The sequence below is a fragment of the Misgurnus anguillicaudatus genome, chromosome 3, assembly GCF_027580225.2.
Source record: "Misgurnus anguillicaudatus chromosome 3, ASM2758022v2, whole genome shotgun sequence".
NCBI lineage: Eukaryota > Metazoa > Chordata > Actinopteri > Cypriniformes > Cobitidae > Misgurnus > Misgurnus anguillicaudatus.
This window is the reverse complement of record NC_073339.2, coordinates 47,769,041-47,788,707: the sequence shown is the minus strand read 5'-3', so window position 1 is coordinate 47,788,707 and position 19,667 is coordinate 47,769,041. Positions and strand designations below refer to the sequence as shown.

Below are 19,667 nucleotides of genomic sequence, written 5' to 3'. Positions count from 1 at the left end.
TTTTTTATTTAAAGGAGCGTGCATAGAGATTAATTTCTAGTTGATAAAGTGACGTTTTCCTGGACACAGTTTAGATTAATCTAGGACCAGGCCTTGGTAATGTTTAAGTTTTTACAAACAGACCTTACAAAAACAATAGTGGGGCCTCATTTATAAAGCGTGCGTATGCACAGATTTGATCGTAAAGTGTGTTTACTGTTAGATTTTATTGAATTTGGCTGAAGCAGGACCAAGTACTTAATGTGGGAAAAAAGATTTAACGAAGGTTCTTATGTAGCATAGTTCTTCAGGAGTGATGTTGTTGTGTCAACCTTTAACAATCTTAACTCAAAGTTCTGCATGTGTGAGCAGTCCTTATACATCTGTAAGGGATCTCAGGTTTCGGAAGGAGAACAAAACTGCAATCGTTCCCCGGTTTCGGACACAATATGTCTGAGAGCGTTGCTAGAGTACGAATATATTGTATTGCAATATGGAGCGTTTAAGTGTTAACCTTAAAACAAAACTAAACAACAGATTTGTAAATGAAAAGGTTTAATTACAGTACTGACTTAAAGTTACAGTTGAAATGGTTACACTATAAATGCATGAAATGGTAAATAATACAAACAATTGACTGTTTCCAATGTATGTGAGATATTACCTGATAAGATAGAGAACAGAGAAAGAAAGTTTAGAAGAAAGAGATTCACACTTGAGAACTGAAATCTAGGCCTAATGGCCTGAACCTCAGAACTTAGGTGAAGAAAGAAAGGAAAGGGGAAAAGGCCAATGCAAAGGCAAAAGCTAAAATGCAAAGGCCCAGAGCTCATAAAAACCTTGACCTTTATCCTCTATCTCTTGACCATGTGACTAAGCCTAACTTGATACATTCAAATTGACCAATCAGAAGATTACCTTTAACCCCCACTGTACTTGACCAAACCCAACATAATACATTCAAACTGACCAATCAGAAGACCACCTTTAACCCCCACTGTATTGGATAAACAGCTGTAACAATAGTCTTTGATCAGCACAGGGGTTTGTGACAAGTTGTGACCAAGGAATAAGTTCCTTCAATTTTAATCTTACACATCTTACACAAAAAATACAATGGAGACTTTAATCTCTGAGGTGACAATCACACCCACACAGGACCTACAAGAATGTGACCTAATAATGACCTGAGGGGCTAATTGTATGGACCATTGATAGTTAATAACATCAGGGCACAGTTGCAACATAACACATCAGACATTGATGGAATATTTATTCTTTGATGTGGAAAAGTGCTTTGCGACACGTCAGGGTCTGAGCAGACATATGCACTTTTGCTTGTCTGATTGGGTTTTTGGAAATATAAGCCATTCTTGCTGCTGGTAAAGGATTTAAACATTTGACAGGTGCTCTTTTATATGTCAAAAACATTAATTATGGCATCGCTAAAATGCAGAGATTTGAAACTATTTAGCTGCCCACAATTTCAAGATCATTTATGATTTATAGATTTCACATCTATACGCACGTGCTCTGTGCGCACATTCGTTTTATGAATCACACATACGCACTTTTGAGAAATGATTTTGAGATCAAATTTAGGCCAGTTCCTACGCAGCATTTTATAAATGAGGCCCCTGATGTGCACCTTAAGACAAAACAAATGGCACTGATTAAGATGTGTCAGCTAAAGGTGTTTTTAAATTAAGGCAGTTCAAACATGCATTTTAGTCTGGGTCTTTAGGATAAGCCCTGTCTGGGAAACCGCTCAAATGTGTTAAGAAAAAGAAAATGTTTATTATTCTTTTACAGGTTCTGCCCTAACAGTACTACTATATTTCTGAAAATGCAACACGGTAATACACTGATATTTATTTAAGTACCTTGGAGCAGTGGTTCTCAACTCCAGTCCTTGGGACCCACTGCTCTGCATATTGTGCATGTCTCCCTTAATTAACACACCTGATTCAGATCATCAGCTCATTAGGGTAGATTCCATGAACTGAACTGAGTGTCAGATTTGAGAGACAACCAGAATGTGCAGAGCAGTGGGTCCGAGGACTGGAGAACCACTGCCTTGGAGTGTCATATACACCCATGACACATGATCATTCAGTACTATGGTATTCAACATTTCCATTTCCTACCATCAGTATATCTGATACAGTACAATACTGGATCATCTTATACACTCAACACACTGATGCTGGTAATATGTGAAGAAAAGCAAAAATGATTTCAAATATTTCATTTAATATTACAATTTCATACAGGTGTGATAAATATTACAAGATTAGCCTAAAAAAACATTTAGCTGCAGTCTACACAAGTTTATCCCTGATAAAATAATGTGTTTAAAACGTAAAACAGGTATTAAAACACTTAAACTGACATGATAGTCAATAGTTGCAGTATAAACAACAACTATCAGAGTTATAAAGTCACTTCAGGCACACTTGTACTACAGTAAGAAGAGCGTCACTGGTGTCAGCTGGTATATTAAGCCACACACAGATATGTCACAGATATGAATAGATGTGGTCTGTGTCTCAAGACTTCCAGCTGTATGAATGTCCTTTCATGTGCAGCTGTCTGAGAGCAGATTTTCCCAGTGTTGTAGGCACGGCCAGCTGCTCAACTGTACTCTGCTGTAGACCACACCTGAACAGATCCTGCACCACACCGTCCTGTCAATAATGAAACACATGAGATGAGCCGACCAGAGAGTCCTACAGTGAGTTCACTGCACACCATACACACAGACAGAAAAGGACTCATCAGAAAGAAATGCAAAACAAAAGTAGCTTTAAAATAATGCAGAGAGCACCACAATGAACTAATGGGGCATGCACACAAAAGCATTTATGCCAGCTAATGTTTTCAATTGTTTCCAATGGAAGCCCCGCAGTTTTTAAAAATGCCAGCAGCTGGTGTTTTTTTCTGTGCTCGGCGCTGAGTGCACAGAGTTGAAAAATGTTCAACTTTGGGTGAAACTCTCAGCTCGTCAGTGTCACTTCTCAGTCGGTTGTCCAATCACAGTGAAGGAGGGGCGGTACAAATATCACAACAAACAAACCAACTAAAAAGAAAACAAACCAGAAGTATGATAGCAACCAAGGCACTTGGCAGAAAAAGTGCTAGCAAGTGCCCACAGTCTACATCCACCTGGTGTTTTCAGCTGTGTTTAAACGCTTTGGTGTGCACGCCCACTAAAAGAGTAATTACTCAAAAATACTTAACATGTGTATTTGCAAGTTGACACGAACGACGATGCAGAAGTATATATGAAAACTGACGCGTAGTTAAATCTCTTGTGTGCATTTCATTTGGAGCTCTCAGTATGTTAATACAAATACAAATGTTAAACATACCCGTGTCTCCAGTTCAGATGTTTGACCGATGGGAACATTAAGGACAGCGGTGGGTTCATGAGTATACAGGCCGACAGAGAATTCACCCTTCTGAGCAGGTTTTAACAGCTGGGTCAGCGCATGCAGCGTGTGAGGCATGATGGGTCCCGTCACCTCCAGACTGCACACGTCCTGATAACCCGCTCGAACTTGAGTCTTCACATTCACTGTACGTGCCTGCAGGGAGACACAGCGGACATTACAAGAGGTTTACATAAATAATACTAGCATTGATATGAGTACTTGTCATTACAGCTAGGTATACTCACTCTAAACAGCCCATTACACATGTTGTAATGTAAATAATAATAAACTACGGTTGCAAAATTCTGGAAATTTTCAAGGCTGGAAACTTTCCATGGGAATTAACAGAAATAAACTGGGAATTTGAAAAAAATTAGTTGCCTATAACAGGGAACTTTAATGTCAAAATGTCCATCTTTGCATGTATTCATGTACAATTACAAAACATAGCTTAAAGCTTTCTTGTGCTGTGCGTAAGCTAGTGTGCAACAAGACTTCTTTTGAAAGAAGTATTCAATTTTTTTTCAGATTAGCATGCTTTCTGAAGGATTTTGGATCAAATAAATGCACGGCTTGATGAGCATAAGTATCAGGATTCTTCTAAGTTTGTAATACTGAGTTCCCACATCTTAGTTAACTTCAAATAAATTCAAGGACTTTCCAGGTCCAATACCCTCAAATTCAAGGGCTAAATGTGGGACACATTTCAAGTAAGAGCAAGGTTACATTGTTACATCACTACGGTGACACTTTGGGGACGCCTCCAGGGGTAAGTGTGTCTGAATGTGTATATCAAATTCAACCAATGGTGAGGCTTAAAAGAACAGTATGTAAGATATTTATATCAATTAATTATAAAATGGCCCTGATATGTCTCTAGACATTAAGAAATCATTTTCATTTCAAATACTTATATTACTGACAACAGTGGTCTGGTCAGGATAGTGTCATTTAAAAAGTGGAGTTGCAGCCCTCAACTGATGTTTATGTTGTCATGTTGTGTATTGGCCACCAGTTGTGTGATTGCAGTACCAGTTTTAGCAACAAGTTTTGTGATTGCAATACCAGTTTTGGCCACAATCTTACATACTGTTCCTTTAATGACAAAGACCGGGTGACGCGGGAGCCAGGAAGTATATCACTATCTGAAATATTGCCAAAGACGGCATTACAGGGACACAGGAAGAATGGCAAGGGAGATGAAGCATCTCATTCCCTTCTCAGGGAACAACAGTTACATACGTAACTAGAGACGTTTTCATGTGTCAAACACAACTATGCAAAAAAGCATTTTGGTATGAATCAACATTCGCATACAGAAGATATAAGCATTTAAAGCGAATAGTTTAGCACGTGCGCTTACAAAGTCATACAAATTTTTATGATATTATCCTACACTACACAGGGAATATGGATTTTTTTCCAGAAAACTTGCTTAAATAGATTCAAGCAATTTCAATGACCTGTATCTATGTATGTATATTTTCAAAAACTTCCCAGGTCCTTGAATTTTCCCCTCAGATTCACAAACTTTCAAGGATTTCAAGGATGGTGTTACCTTGCATGCATGTCTGCTTACGTTTATTTGTTTTGTATGTTTGTATATGACATAGTTTATATACATTTCCCTAAATTCCTGTTCAGTTTTAAATTTGAAATATTTCCAAAATTCCCCAGATTAAATTCCAATGGAAAGTTTCTGTAAACTTTCTGCATCTTTGTAACCCTATAATAAACAAATGCTGTGCTCTTCATGATTTTAAAACCGTACAAAAAATAACATTATGCTCAGGAGAAAATAAGTAATCGATTCAAACCTTTAGCGCGTGCAGTGTGGCTCCTCTGAAAGCCGTAGGAGCCAGAAGTGTTGGAGGAAGCCCGGCCTGAGATCCGGCTCCAGCTACCAAACTCTTACAGTTAATCAGAAAGTTCAGCAAAGTGAATGTGTTTGAACCCTCGACCAGCACCACCGACTCCGGTCTGTGATCTAACCGAACCTCTCTGTGCTCCTTACGACTGGTACATCAGTTAGGGAAGATCATTAATATTCACCATAAAGGATTTAAAAATCTGGAAATTTGCTGCCTGTTCCCGGGGGTGGGGTTTATGCCAATTTTGAGGTTGGTAATGTCACTAACCCAGAAAGAGACTTTATTGTAGGCAATCCAGCCATTTGCTGTGGTTTTTTTCTTAGAAGTGATTTCTGTTAAAGCGAAAATTCCCCATTGCACTTTTGAGCGTTGTAACTTTGCAGATGTTGTTTATACTCAAAAAAGGGGATTCAAAATCACCTTTAATACATGAAAATAATTACCTAAGGTCAGTTTAAACCATGTTTCATTTCAAACCATGATCTGTACTTTACCCTGGTTCATCTCAAGTTTAATTTCAGTCAGCAATCAGATGCTGTGAGGGAACAAAGATTTAACTCGTTTAAAGTGACACTCCACTTTTTATGAAAATATGCTCATTTTTCAGCTCCCCTAGAGTTAAACATTCGATTTTTACCTTTTTGGAAACCATTCAGCCGATCTCCGGGTCCGGCGGGACCACTCCCAGCATAGCTCAGCACAATCCACCGAATCCGACCAGACCATTAGCATTGCGCTAAAAAATTTAAAAAAAGAGTTTGGATAGTTTTCCTATTTAAAACTTGACTCTTTTGTAGTTACATCGTGTACCAAGACTGACAGAAAATAAAAGCTGCGATTTTCTAGGCAGATATGGCTACGGAACTATACTCTTATTCTGGTGTAATAATAAAGGACTTTGCAGCCGTAACATGGCTGCAGGAGGTGCAGGTGGAGGTGCTTGGCTGCAGGAGGCTGTCTAGAAATCGCAACTTTTAATTTTATGTCAGTCTTAGTACACGATATAACTTAAAAGTCAAGTTTTAAATTATCTTTAAGTGCGATGCTAATGGTCAAATCAGATTCAATGGATTATGCTAAGCTACGCTAAAAGTGCTAGCGCCAGACCCGGAGATCAGCTGAATGGATTCCAAAAAGGTAAAAATCAAATGTTTAACTATAGGGGAGCTGAAAAATGAGCATACTTTTTTTTTTAAAAAAGTGGAGTGTCCCTTTAATATATTTAATAGGTTGAAAAATACTTGCTGTATTGTTTTCCTACTATTGACCCCTAAATCCATCATTTCCATGCATGTTTTATTTTAAAAGCTCATAAAGGATACAGTTTAATAGAAATAGCATCAGGTTTCTTAATCTTGTCCTGGACGCCCATCTCCTTCAACCAAGAAAATCCACCATCATCATCAATTTCATCATCACCCACATCTTCATCTTCACTGTGATCACTTTTTCTGCAGAAACACACACACAGAATGAATAAATTAATGAATCTTCCCATCATCATCATCAGCAGATAGATACTGTAAACTGTGTTTATCTACTCACACATCATCACAGCTCCTAAGCGGATCTTCACCATCAGCCTGTCGAGAGCTCTCGCTGACCTCAGATGAATCTTTGCTCTTCTTCTTGTCCTCCAGCAGGGGGAGTGTGAACTCGATTCCTGAACACAAGACACACACAAACACTGAGCAAAACATCTAAACACACATTGATGAAAATATTTTTTAATCAATAAATCAATAGATATGGTACAGTGATTTTTACCACACCGTGATAGCAACTTTGTGCATTAACAAACAATTCAACTGTAGAATATGAAGTAGGTCTTAAAATGTGGCTCATCCAATCAAATTCAGTCAGACATATCTTTAATAAAGAGTAGTTTGAGTAAAGGTAATTTAGTCTCTTATAGCATTAGAGACCTATAAACCCTCAGCTGGTTGTGGACAGGATTTTGTTTAGCAGAAAGACAAATCTTTTGTGTTTTACCTTCAGTCTTCATGGCTTCACGCAGTCCTCTAGTGGTGGGAGTCATAAGTGCGCTGATATTTTTGGAACCATTAAGACCAGCAGCTCTGAAGAGCACAGTGAACTGGTATGAACACAGGTAGAAGTATGGACACAGTCTGGACTTCAGTAAACTGTACAGAGACGTCAGACTCACAGACCTACAGAAACAAAACAACACCACATTAACTTTATTCCAAAGGTACAACAGATATAAATAATAATGCACCTACAGACAATATTTATTGCCCAATGTTCATGTCACTCATTTCTTTGATCATATTTTAAATGAGCAAAGTTTAAAAGTTACAGTAAGTTTATTGCTGCTGCATCATATCATTTCATTGGATTAAATCCATTTAACATTCAGGTCAACATTATAAGAGAGGCACAAAGAAAGATAAAAAGCAACATGACAACCTTCAGAGGTTATTTTTATCTAATAAATATTTCTTATTAAACATTATAAAGCTCAGTGCCTTTATTAAGTTAATGTTTTAACTATTGGTTTATTATATCTGCCCTTTTCATGCTAAAGTGATAAAAATTGGCCAATACTTTGGTGCATCTCTATATTATTTTGATTTTCTAAAGAGCAGGGTGACCAATTTAATGCTGAACATTAGAGGTGTCAGAACACACAGAAGTGGTGTGCACATCACATGAACCCAAATTTGGGCCAGGTGCAAGACAACTGGATATGCAATCAATAAATACAAAAATGCAGTCTGCACACTGAAAAATACTCCTCCATACAAAAGTTTATTTAATTAATTAAAAGGCAACGTTTCGACCCTCGGGTCTTCATCAGGCACAATCTCAATAAGTGAGGAACACCTTTAAATACATAACAGGTGCTCACCTTAATTAGACTTCCTCACTTAGAAGTCATGTGACAGAAACAAATCATGTGACAGAAACAAATCATATGACAAACACTCAAAAAACAGCATCATATAACTTGAAAATCATATGAAAAACACTCAAAATACAGCATCAAATAACTTGAAAAAGACAAACATTTAAAAATTTCATTTCTATAATAATTTTTAAATGTTTGTCTTTTTCAAGTTATTTGATGCTGTATTTTGAGTGTTTTTCATATGATTTTCAAGTTATATGATGCTGTTTTTTGAGTGTTTGTCATATGATTTGTTTCTGTCACATGATTTGTTTCTGTCACATGACTTCTAAGTGAGGAAGTCTAATTAAGGTGAGCACCTGTTATGTATTTAAAGGTGTTCCTCACTTATTGAGATTGTGCCTGATGAAGACCCGAGGGTCGAAACGTTGCCTTTTAATTAATTAAATAAACTTTTGTATGGAGCAGTATTTTTCAGTGTGCAGACTGCATTTTTGAACATTAGAGGTGTGCCATATCATACTGTCCATGACAACACTAGTATAATTTTTTACATGATAAAAAATGTAATTTCGCAATATCAATGATATAGTGACGCGATGACGTATGGCGGCCATTCCCAAACTGTGGTCCGTGAGGGTACTGCAGGTGGTCCGTGTAAAGGCAAATAAGAATATTTATACCATGGTCTGTTTAAATACTCGATTCTGATTGGCTGGAAGGTGTGCATTAAAACTGTTTAATGCACAGGTAGTTCCAGTCAGTTTAATTACAGTTAGAAATAATCTGGTACTATAAACATTGGTAACCATAGTAACACAGTTACACTTGCAGAGAGAGCGAGCGAGACATAAGTGCGTCTCTCTTTAAAGTGCGCAGGTTTTATTTCAGCACTACTTTATTTAAAGCGGATGGAGTGCGAGCTTTAACTTAAGAAAATGACCGTCATTTTTACCCGTCTGTTAAAAAATTTACACTGTAAACATTCATTACAGCTTTAACTTGGCAAATAACCAAGGTATAAGCGGGATGGTCCACGGCTGGCCATGCATTGAAGGGTTTTGATGCACTTTGCGGAGACAACCACCCTCTGCTACGCGTCGGGTGGTTCTTCGCCTCTGCGTCGTGCATTGGGGCCCTTTGGTGCATGGCTAGCCGTGGATTATCCCTTACGTATATTTTAAGAATATGCAGTGTTGTGCCTGAATGAGTTCATTGAACAAAAGTTGAACGTGAACTGAACGTAACGTATTACTGCCTGATGAATTACTGTGAACGTCAAGCTCTCTCAGTTTAACGTCGTTCAATAGGGTGCCAGATTTCTATATTCTTCCAGGCGAAAACCCGACTAAAACACACTGTAAACAGGCCTTAATGTGTAGCGGAAAAAACACCCAATCTGGCAACACCGCCACCAGTTAGTGTTCACCAGTCACGCTGCATGCGTCATCAGAACAACACAGACGCTGCTGAAATTTCTGCCGCGCCACTCAAATAGTTTAATATTAAATAACATCATATTTGTCTTAAATCGTTAACGATTAACATAGGCTGTTAACGCATATTCTGGATCTTGAAATAGACTCTGTCTAAGCTCACGCTATTTAACATGCACGTGTGGTGTGCAATACCTGTAAATTGTCATACACGCAATGCCTCGCAGCACTTCTCGCCCGGGGTGCGACCCCCACCTGGCTAGACTTCCAAGGTATGTGCAAGCAAATACAAAAATGTAAAGACAGTCAATGCTAATGTAAACCCTGGTTGGATAAGGATTTAAAGTTGGATATGAAGATGAAATCTGACGCATTTAGCTTCAGTGTTAAAACTGATAAAATAATTGCTGTCTGTGGTTCTATATGGGCTAGAATGGCAATCATTTAAAAAAAAAATATGTGAAAAAAGAACCATAAATTAATTGATTTTTGGAACTGTGAACTAGTTCAAAATTTTGAAATATTAACTATGAACTGAACTAGTTCTTAGTGCTGCCTCACGATTAGTCGCGACTAATCGTTTGCAGAATGAAAGTTTTTGTTTACATAATAAATGTGTGTGTACTGTGTATAATAATTATGTTTATATAAATACACACACATAAATGTATAATTTTAAGAAAAAAATATATTTATTTAATAAATATTTATATTTATATATAATATAGATTATATATAAATATAAACATGTATATACACATGCAAATGTTTCTTAATTATATACATGCATGTGTGTATGTGTATTTATACATAATTATTATACACAGTACACCCACATATATTATGTAAACAAAAACTTTTATTCTGCAAACGATTAGTCGCGACTAATCGTGAGGCAGCACTACTAGTTCTTTTTAAAACTTGTGAACTGTGAACTGAACTAGTTCATGTAGAAAGTGAACTTTCCCAACACTACCAAATATGTATATAAATAATACTGATATAAGAATATTGATATACATTTTAAATTAAATTGTCAAGTTATTGTGTGATTACTAAAATAGGCCAGTGGTGCTCGGCCGTGACATTCAAGTTTAGTGCCGTACAAAATGGATTGGTGTATGAATGTGGCAGCCGTTTTGTGCAGTAAACTTTCTTTTAGAAACCTGTTGTACTGATGTGATGACAGTTATAGTTTTAGTGCTAGTAAGACTATTTAGATGTGCAGATTAATTCAGGACTTTGTGTAGACATATTTTATAATGAGTATTATGAGGTGGTCCGCGAAAATTCTTGATTACAAATAGTGGTCCAGACACTCAAAAAGTTTGAAAACCCCTGACGTATGGCACATTTACGTTCCCTAACATGCACAACAACAACACCTGAGCGCAAGAGCAGCATGTCAGCCACACGCCTTTGAGTACAACCAGGCTGTGACGGTACGCGAGGAGGAGATACTAGCAGCTGGTGATGTGTGGCCAAAAAGTAAACAAATGACTCAACCGAGCATCACTGTACAAATGACTTTAGTTACTGTTAAACTGAAGTGTTAAGTAGTTTTGTTATATAGAGAAAACACTAACAATTCGTACAATGGCTATGTATGTACTAGAGATGGTTTTAATTGTTAATCATGATAAAAATGTCTAACGGTTAATATTACCAGTTACCACATTATTTTTTGATTACAGTTTAACCGTGCCAATGTCACGACTCGAAAACCCATCCAGCATCAACAAAAATCACATTCATTAAGGTCTGATCCCATGTGTTTGTGATAACAGTGCTTGACTGACTGAATTTAAATAAATAAAAAAATTCACATTTAGGACAATCTAGTTGTACTGACGCACGTTTACTTAATATTTTTTAGACGGATCCATCTTCTCTATTAACTTTTAGTAAATGATGTGATCTGATGAGTTAAAAGCTCCTTTTAATTTTAGGACTAGGAATGCTCCGATCGATCGGCCGACAATGCTTGCGATGTTTCTCAATGAATTACGGTGAAATGCCGCTACATCCAACAGCCAGGGGGCGCTCTCGTGCAGAAACAATACACACGCAGCTATGATGACACACAGCTCCATGAAATGGCTGAAGGATATATTTATATTGCTTTTATTCAAACCTTTTCAGGTATTTTCATTATAATAAAGAATATGTTTAATAATTATGTTTGACGAGTGTTGCTTTTTAAAATGCATGTTATAAACGACTCAAACTAACAGTGATTTTAGATCGATAAGGACTTACTAATCAAAAGCCGCAGTACATGAAATAGCTGTAATAAGATCGGCTGTCCGATTCAGAATAGTGATCGGCCACGTATTATTAGTGGAGATCGGCATTGATCGGAGCATCCCTAGTTAGGACAGGCTGATACACCAAACTTAATTTTGTTTGCAATATAATTTAAATGCGTTTTATTTTTAGATATATCATCCAACAGGCATTTTTCTCTATTTTTCCACTTCTATCATGATAAATTTACACACTGACTCCAATAAATCCACAAAGTTAAATCTCCACATTGAGCTCTCTCACCAGTCACTCATCAGACTCTGTTCCAGGCCGGTGTCCTGAGCCCACGGCGTCATCTTGCCAGCAAACTTGCGCTCGGCTCCGATCCGCGGGAAGAGAGGGAGCCATGAGAAAGACGGATGCTGCCAATACTGCAAACACTGCTGAAAACCACAACGCAGCTCCGCACATCCCCGCGGGTCCTGTAACACAAAACATATAGAGTACAACAACAGAAATATACATCCAAAATACAATGACATCAACATTTAATGTCTTTGTTACAAGCAATCAACCAAAACATAAAGTGAGGTACAACTCATTTAAGTGTATCTTATACTAAATATTTCCACTGATAAATGTACATTTAGACACAATGACCACTGGACTTCTGTACAATCCAATGGCAAAAATTAGCAATAGAACAGTACATTACAGTGACCGATATATATGAGAAAATAGCAACATTGCTTTCTTGATATCAGCCTTTAAAAAGCTGATATCGGTCAAGCACTATCACAAATCCTGATATCTGTATTCTTACCTGTATTTGAGCAGGTAGGTTGGCGTAGGCAGCCCTGCAGTGAGCGGTCAAACCCTGAGCTTCCTCCTGAGCCTTCGGCTGGTCAGCCCAACTAAAGGACTGAGGAGAAGTGAACAGCAGACGGGTTTTGAGGGACCAATCCGCCGGGAACTCCAGGCACGGTTCACACGGATCCACATCAGAAACCGGACGACCTTCTGGACTCTAGAGACAATTAAAAACCAATGAAGCTCATGAATCCACAGAGAACCAGATTAAAACCTGAGAAAACACCAGGTCATCTACTTCATGTACCTTTAACACTGGATCAGAACTCTCGGGTTCAAACAGGTCCTCTTCAAACAACGAATCTTCTCCAGAGATAGAAACCGATTTCTGCAGATGAACAAAAAACTTATGTCAACTCAACAGATTGCAATAAGTTTTTTTTCAGAGGTGCTTAAAGATAGATTTGGTCATTGATTTATTTTGCATGCCTATACATTATAATACACTTATGCGCTATATAACTACACATTATAGTACACGTACACACTATATATGACTATACATTATAGTACACTTATGCGTTATATATGACTATACATTATAATACACTTATATGCTATATATTGCTAAACATTATTTTACCCTTACGCGCTATATGTGGCTATACATTATAGTACACTTACACACTATATGTGGCTATACATTATAGTAAACTTACACGCAATATATTACTATATTTTATAATACACTTATGCCCTATATATATGGCTATACATTATAGTACACTTGTGCGCTATATGTGGCCATACATTATTCTACACTTACGCACTATATGTGGCTATACATTATTTTACACTTACGCGCTATATGTGGCTATACACTATAGTTCACTTACGTGCTATATGTGACAATACATTATAGTACACTTACGCATTATATATGACTATACATTATAGTACACTTGTGCGCTATATGTGGCCATACATTATTCTACACTTACGCACTATATGTGGCTATACATTATAGTACACTTATGCGCTATAGGTGGCCATACATTATTGTACACTTACGCAATATATGTGGCTATAGATTATAGTACACTTACACACTATATGTGGCTATACATTATAGTACACTTACGTGCAATATATTACTATACATTATAGTACACTTATGCGCTATATGTGGCTATACATTATTGTACACTTACGCGTTATATGTGGCCATACATTATTGTACACTTACATGCTATATATGACTACATTATAATACACTTACGCGCTATATATACATTGTAGTACACTTATACACTATTACATAAGGAATAAGTTAATTGACGACAGGCCGTTGACGTCTCAACTGAGGGGCTTTGTCTGAACCGAGCACAGTTGCTAACATAAACTAATGAACTAAACTATCACAATGTGATTAAAATGTTTAACCATGTTGATGTAAAAACTGTACTATGATTTTACCACAGTATAAGCACTAAAGTCATATTTACCTCATAATGATGTTGTTGTTGTTGTTGTTGTAAAAGCTCTTCTCTCAGTAAAGCTCCGGTATTTAAACGCTCATCTTTTATTTTTCCTTCTAGACCCGCAGCTGCCGCCGTTTTCCCCTCCGTAGCGCCGATACCGGAGCCGCTGTATGATAAAACTCTTTTTTTGGGGCTGTTGTACGTGTTTTCAATACTCGCGAAAGGGTTTCTGCGCTTGACTCCCGCGCGCCCCGGTGCGTTCAACAGCGGGCCCGGTGAGAACGGGCGGACTCCGTCAGCCAACACCACCGGACTGGACGCTTTACCACCGAATGTGTCACTCCGCGCGCGTTTTCTCCTCATCCGCAGAACATCGGATGGTTTTTTAAAGCTGGGAGAGTAGCAGCCCGGTTCCGTCATGTCTGAGCTCTCGAGTTTACCGTGAATGTGATGTGAGGCGGGAAGAACAGCTGCTTGTTTTGTTTCTAAACGCGGAGATCTGAATTTCGCGCTTAGCGGAATGACGTCGATGGGTTGCGTGGTGACGAAAGCCCGCGTTAACGTAGCAACACCCGGCAAATGTAAAGTCTTCACCGTATTACCCTATTTTTTTTACGGTCTATTGTATTACCGAATCTTCAATTCTGACACTGTAAAAACAACAACAAAAATATTTTATTATTTGAAAAATAATATTAATTTAAAATAGTCGAATATAATTAAACAACAACAACGATGCGAATATACACATTATTTGAGCAAAATGAAAATGCATAAATAATCTCGCTGATGTAGATAAATATTTTATATATTTATAAAAAAACATAATAATTTTAGCTTTATTGTTACGAATTTACAAAATCTCTGTTTCAGTGTCAAGAAGGTGTTTTTATAAAAGTCCACGTCTTTATTGAATCATATTTCATTTGAAAATCAAGAACGAATGTTTTAATGTAATGGTGACCTCAAGAATCAAATCGACTCGAATCTGTAGTAATCCAAACGATTGCCATCACTATTTATTACTTACCATAAACAGGACTTTTATTAATTAAGTGTGGGTTCAACTCTTTTTATCAGTAAAGGTGAAGCACTGCCATCTCCTGGACAAAAAGAAAAGTTTCCAGAGTTCAACTTTGGATTTAAAAATTAACAATAAATAAAGGATTATTTCCAGTCGACCAGTTTCATTCATTATATGCAAAACTTCCTGTTTCACTGCTGTCCTTCAATATGTCAGTATGTAGATTAATGAGAGGACATCAGAGGTTTGACACGATTAATTGCTCGCTATTTATCGTTTGCATTAGTAATAAATCATTATTTGAAGTGACAGGAGGGAATATTGTATGTATGGATGAGTTGTCAGGACTTTCAGCACTTTATATTGATCCTGTGGTTGGTCAGGAATGATGTGATGTTGAACTGTCTGTGTGATGAATGACCAGAGGTTAACCAGTGACCCTCAACTGGATTTGGACAGTTTTTATAAGAATATTAAGATTTTTAGCAATATAGGACTTTTTATTTTAAATCAGGCTAAAAATCTGTACATGTAAATGCGTTTTTTAACTTTATGTGCATTTCTCGCCTGATATCCAGAAGAAATCTCAACTATATATTAAACTGGGCTTAGATTTGCCAAGATGAATAATTTTGCATTCAAAGATTTCAGTACACTGCAAAAAAATGATTTTCAAGAAAAAAAATTCTTAGTATTTTTGTCTTGTTTTCAGTAATAATATCTATTGCTAGATGCTTTTTCTCGATGAGCAAAACGACCCAAGAAAATAAGCCTAAGCCTTTGTGCATAAAACAAGCAAAAAAAATTGCCAATGGGTAAGCAAAAAATCTTTTTAACCACCAAATCAAAGAAAAATTCAAGAAAAATTTGGTTACCCCATTGGCAGATTTTTTTGCTTGTTTTATGCACAAAATCACTTAAATTTTATATTTTTTTATATATAATGTGAGCTATGGTATGCATTTTATTTTTTCCTGAATTAACAATTAAGCAAAATAAGCAAATGACCTAAGAAAATAAGTCAGTTTTAGACAAAAAAATCACATTTAAGTCAATTTGTGTTAAAACAAGCAAATACATCTGCCAAAGGGGTAAGAAAAAATATATTGAAATAAGTTAACTTATAAAGAAAAAACACAAATTGACTTAAATTTTATATTTTTTGTCTAAAATTGTTTGATTTTGTCTTAAAACTAGGCCATTTTGCCCATCAAGAAATTGATGTCTTTACATATTCAGTCTTTACAGAATAAAACTATAAAATAACAGCTTCATGCAAAGCAATCTGAAAACCAAAAATCCTCATCAACCTTTATCTGTTTTTTCTTGATATTTTGTTTTCCAGAATGCTTTGCATGAGGCTGTTATTTTATAGTTTTACAGTAAATAACATACAGTAAGTTATTGGCAAACAGCTGAAAGTAATACTGTAATTTCTACAGATTTACAGTGCTTAAAACAAAGTTTATTTTCTTTTCATGAGCTGCTCTTTTCATCCCCACATTGCTGGTGTCTCCAAACATTTATTCTCTAAAAGAGTCAAGTAGAACGAAGGCACAAAAACTATCACACAGGGTCCAACGACTAGAAATAGCCTGATTTTACAACACTTTTTCTCCGAGCAGTTTTTCTGTGAGTGAGCACACAGACGTGTATGGAGACAGTCAGCGGTATGTGTTTGTGGGTGGCTGGAGTCATGCCGCTCTCACACCCTGGACTCTTTTTATAAAGACGATTTGATTTTATAGGCCTTGGCCCGACTCCTAGACCACAATTATAGCAGAGGCTCGGCAGGGTCCTGACGCAGACCGCTGGGACAGGTCCGCCTTTATTTAGCCTCTCCTGTCCCCTACGGTTCTGTGAGTGTTTGCCTGTGGGTAAATCTGGGCAAGTGAGAAGGAAAAACAAATATGTGAAAAAACTTTGAGGGAAAAGAGAGAGAGAGAGAGATGTGGATGAGACAGACAGACAGAGACATTTATCTGTGTAGTATCTGCAGGCAGTAAGCAGGTCAGGACTTGTCTGTATAAATTCTTCCTGGATCAAGAATAGTACAGTAAGTATATAGACGCTGGAGTTATGTGAGGGCTGTTAAATACTGACACACACTACACAGCCAAACACTTCTTCACGTATCAGCAGAAGATGAAACGAACAGAGACGCTTCAAGGATGTTGACATGAAGCATTCAATGCATTTTTCACTTCTGTAATGCATTCAACACTTTTAATGTTTTTATCTGACTGAAAAAAGAGGGATTGATGGTGTCAGTTTAGGAAAATTACTTTGAAGGTATTACATTCTGCTGAAAGACAAAGTTTTTTAAGAATAACATGGGAATTCAAAGTGTTGTAGTCAAGACCAACTAAACCAAGACCAGAGTTCGTCAAGACCAAGACCAGACCAGCAATCTCAGAAAATAAACATAACCCAATAAATGTAATGATAATGAACAATAGATTATTGCAGTGGTGAATATTTATGTGTACCCTACTTAAAAAAAGCTAAGCCTGGCAAAGCTGGTCAAGGTGGTGGGTCAGCTGGTCTTCCAGCCAGACCAACTAAGTCCAGCTTGACCAGCTTAAAAAGTGACCAAAACACAGCTAAACCAGCTTGCTACACCAGCTAAAACCAAGCCGAGAGATCAGCAAAAACCAGCTCACTGCTGGTTTTAGCAGTTTTCTCAGTATATGGTTTGAATTTTCCTTTAAAGAGCTGATATGTTTAGAAATTCTTTAATTGTCGAAATAGTGTTTTAGATCTAGTTCACTTTTTATAAATGTTCATATTTAACCACAAAATCACATTTGCAATCAGGCTTATATTCATAAAAACAGCTCTCTTGCTCTTATGATATATCAGAAGTTATAAAAATAAGACCTCATACATGTATTTCTTGCAGTCATCAAAACAAAGTTGTCGGCATACATTATTTTTTTTATAATTTTTGATATTTTTTGCACACCATTAAAAAAAGAAATCTACCAAATAAGGTTTTCATTGCATTTGAAGCAGAAAGGTTTATTTCCAATCACATTGAAGATGTTAAAGAAAACAGATAATGCATCAACAATTTAGTGATATCACTGCAGTTCTGGTCTGGTCTTGAAATAAAAGTCCTCTTAGTGTGAAACCAAGACAATACTGAAGCCTGTGCGGCCAGTTTTGAGTACTATAGCACAAAATCTTTTTGCTATGATACCACCACAGTACCTTATTTTAAGAAAACAAAAAGACCACAAAGCCAGTCTTAAGTCGCATGGGTATATTTGTAGCAATAGCCAACAATACATTTTATGCGTCAAAATGATCGATTTTTCTTTTACGCCAAAAACCATTAGGATATTCAGACTTCATTTGGACAACTTAAAGGTGCAGTGTGTAATTTGTTAGAAGGATCTCTTGACAGAAATGCTAAATAATATACAAAACTATATTATCAGGGGTGTATAAAGACCTTTCATAATGAACCGTTATGTGTTTATTACCTTAGAATGAGACCTTTTTATCTACATACATCGGGGGTCCCCTTACATAGAAGTCGCCATTTTGTGCTGCCATTTTTCTACAGAAGCCCTTAACGGACAATTTTTTTTACTAAGTTGTCTCCGACGATGACATGTTTGTCTGGTGGCGTCTACTGTAACTTCTCTATGCGTTTTAAAAGCGAGGGTTGAGCAGTGGACTGAGCCGTTGGTTGCAATTCGCAACCTCACCACTAGATGCCGCTAAAATTTACCTTAAATGCAGTTTTTTCAAAATTTTTATTTTTTGCACCCAGTTTCCTGTTTATTTAAAATCTCCTAACAAATCATTGACTGGTTTTGTGGTTCAGGGTAGTTTAGTACATTAAGGTTGAGAATTTAACCCTTAAACTCTGCTGACCCACCGGCGCTTTTTTAATTTATTAGTTAAGTTAATGTGGATTTCATGCTAAAAACTTTATTTATTGTTCTATTAAAAAATATGAGTGTTTGATTTTACAATCAAAAGAGCACCTTCCCAAACTAAATATTTTGGACTCTATGCATGGCTCAGGTCACAGATTTAATGTCAAAGAATTTTGTTACCAATTTTATGAACCAGGCAAAAAATCTGGTTTTATATATTTAATTAGAAGATTAATTAAAAGACAGCACATATCTCCTTAAAAAATATCACCAGATCAACCGTGTCTGGAGAATGTTTAGGGTTGCAAAATTCTGGGAATTATGGAAACTTTCCATGGAAAATGTGGCACGCAGATGAAAATGAGTCTGATGTCGAGGCAGCTAATGTTTGTATGTGATTTGTATAAATTACCAACATGCACAAATAATTTTCTATAATTTTTATCTCATTACGAGATAATTAAGTTTCCAACTTTGAATATTTCCAAAATTACCAAGCTTTGTAAGATGCGATACATGAAAACTAAGAGACAGATTAAGATTTAAGTGTTAGGGGTTTTGTCCAAATCACTACGAGTAACAGCAATGATGCTGAAGAAGAAATAAAGACACAACACATGGCA

At 36.7% G+C, this 19,667-nt stretch overlaps 1 protein-coding gene across 1 annotated transcript; it reads right to left on the bottom strand.

The window, feature by feature from the left end:
- Nucleotides 1-2,215: 2,215 nt before the first annotated feature.
- Nucleotides 2,216-14,708, bottom strand: LOC129445109 (protein downstream neighbor of son homolog). The gene is made up of 10 exons (XM_055206232.2): nucleotides 14,155-14,708; nucleotides 12,957-13,037; nucleotides 12,663-12,866; nucleotides 12,143-12,321; nucleotides 7,277-7,455; nucleotides 6,830-6,947; nucleotides 6,607-6,735; nucleotides 5,231-5,429; nucleotides 3,351-3,566; nucleotides 2,216-2,666 (listed from the first exon to the last, which is right to left on the bottom strand). Exons 1-10 carry the CDS (start codon nucleotides 14,548-14,550, stop codon nucleotides 2,529-2,531), a joined length of 1,839 nt encoding a protein of 612 aa, XP_055062207.2. The 5' UTR covers nucleotides 14,551-14,708; the 3' UTR covers nucleotides 2,216-2,528.
- Nucleotides 14,709-19,667: the final 4,959 nt, after the last annotated feature.

Coding starts and splice junctions, on each gene's coding strand:
- LOC129445109 (XM_055206232.2), bottom strand. CDS start 14,550: ATGACGGAACCGGGCTGCTACTCTCCCAGCTTTAAAAAACCATCCGAT. Junction 6,736..6,829: donor CTTAGGAGCTGTGATGATGT/GTGAGTAGATAA, acceptor GTGTTTCTGCAG/AAAAAGTGATCACAGTGAAG. Junction 3,567..5,230: donor CCACACTGCACGCGCTAAAG/GTTTGAATCGAT, acceptor GTCTCCCTGCAG/GCACGTACAGTGAATGTGAA.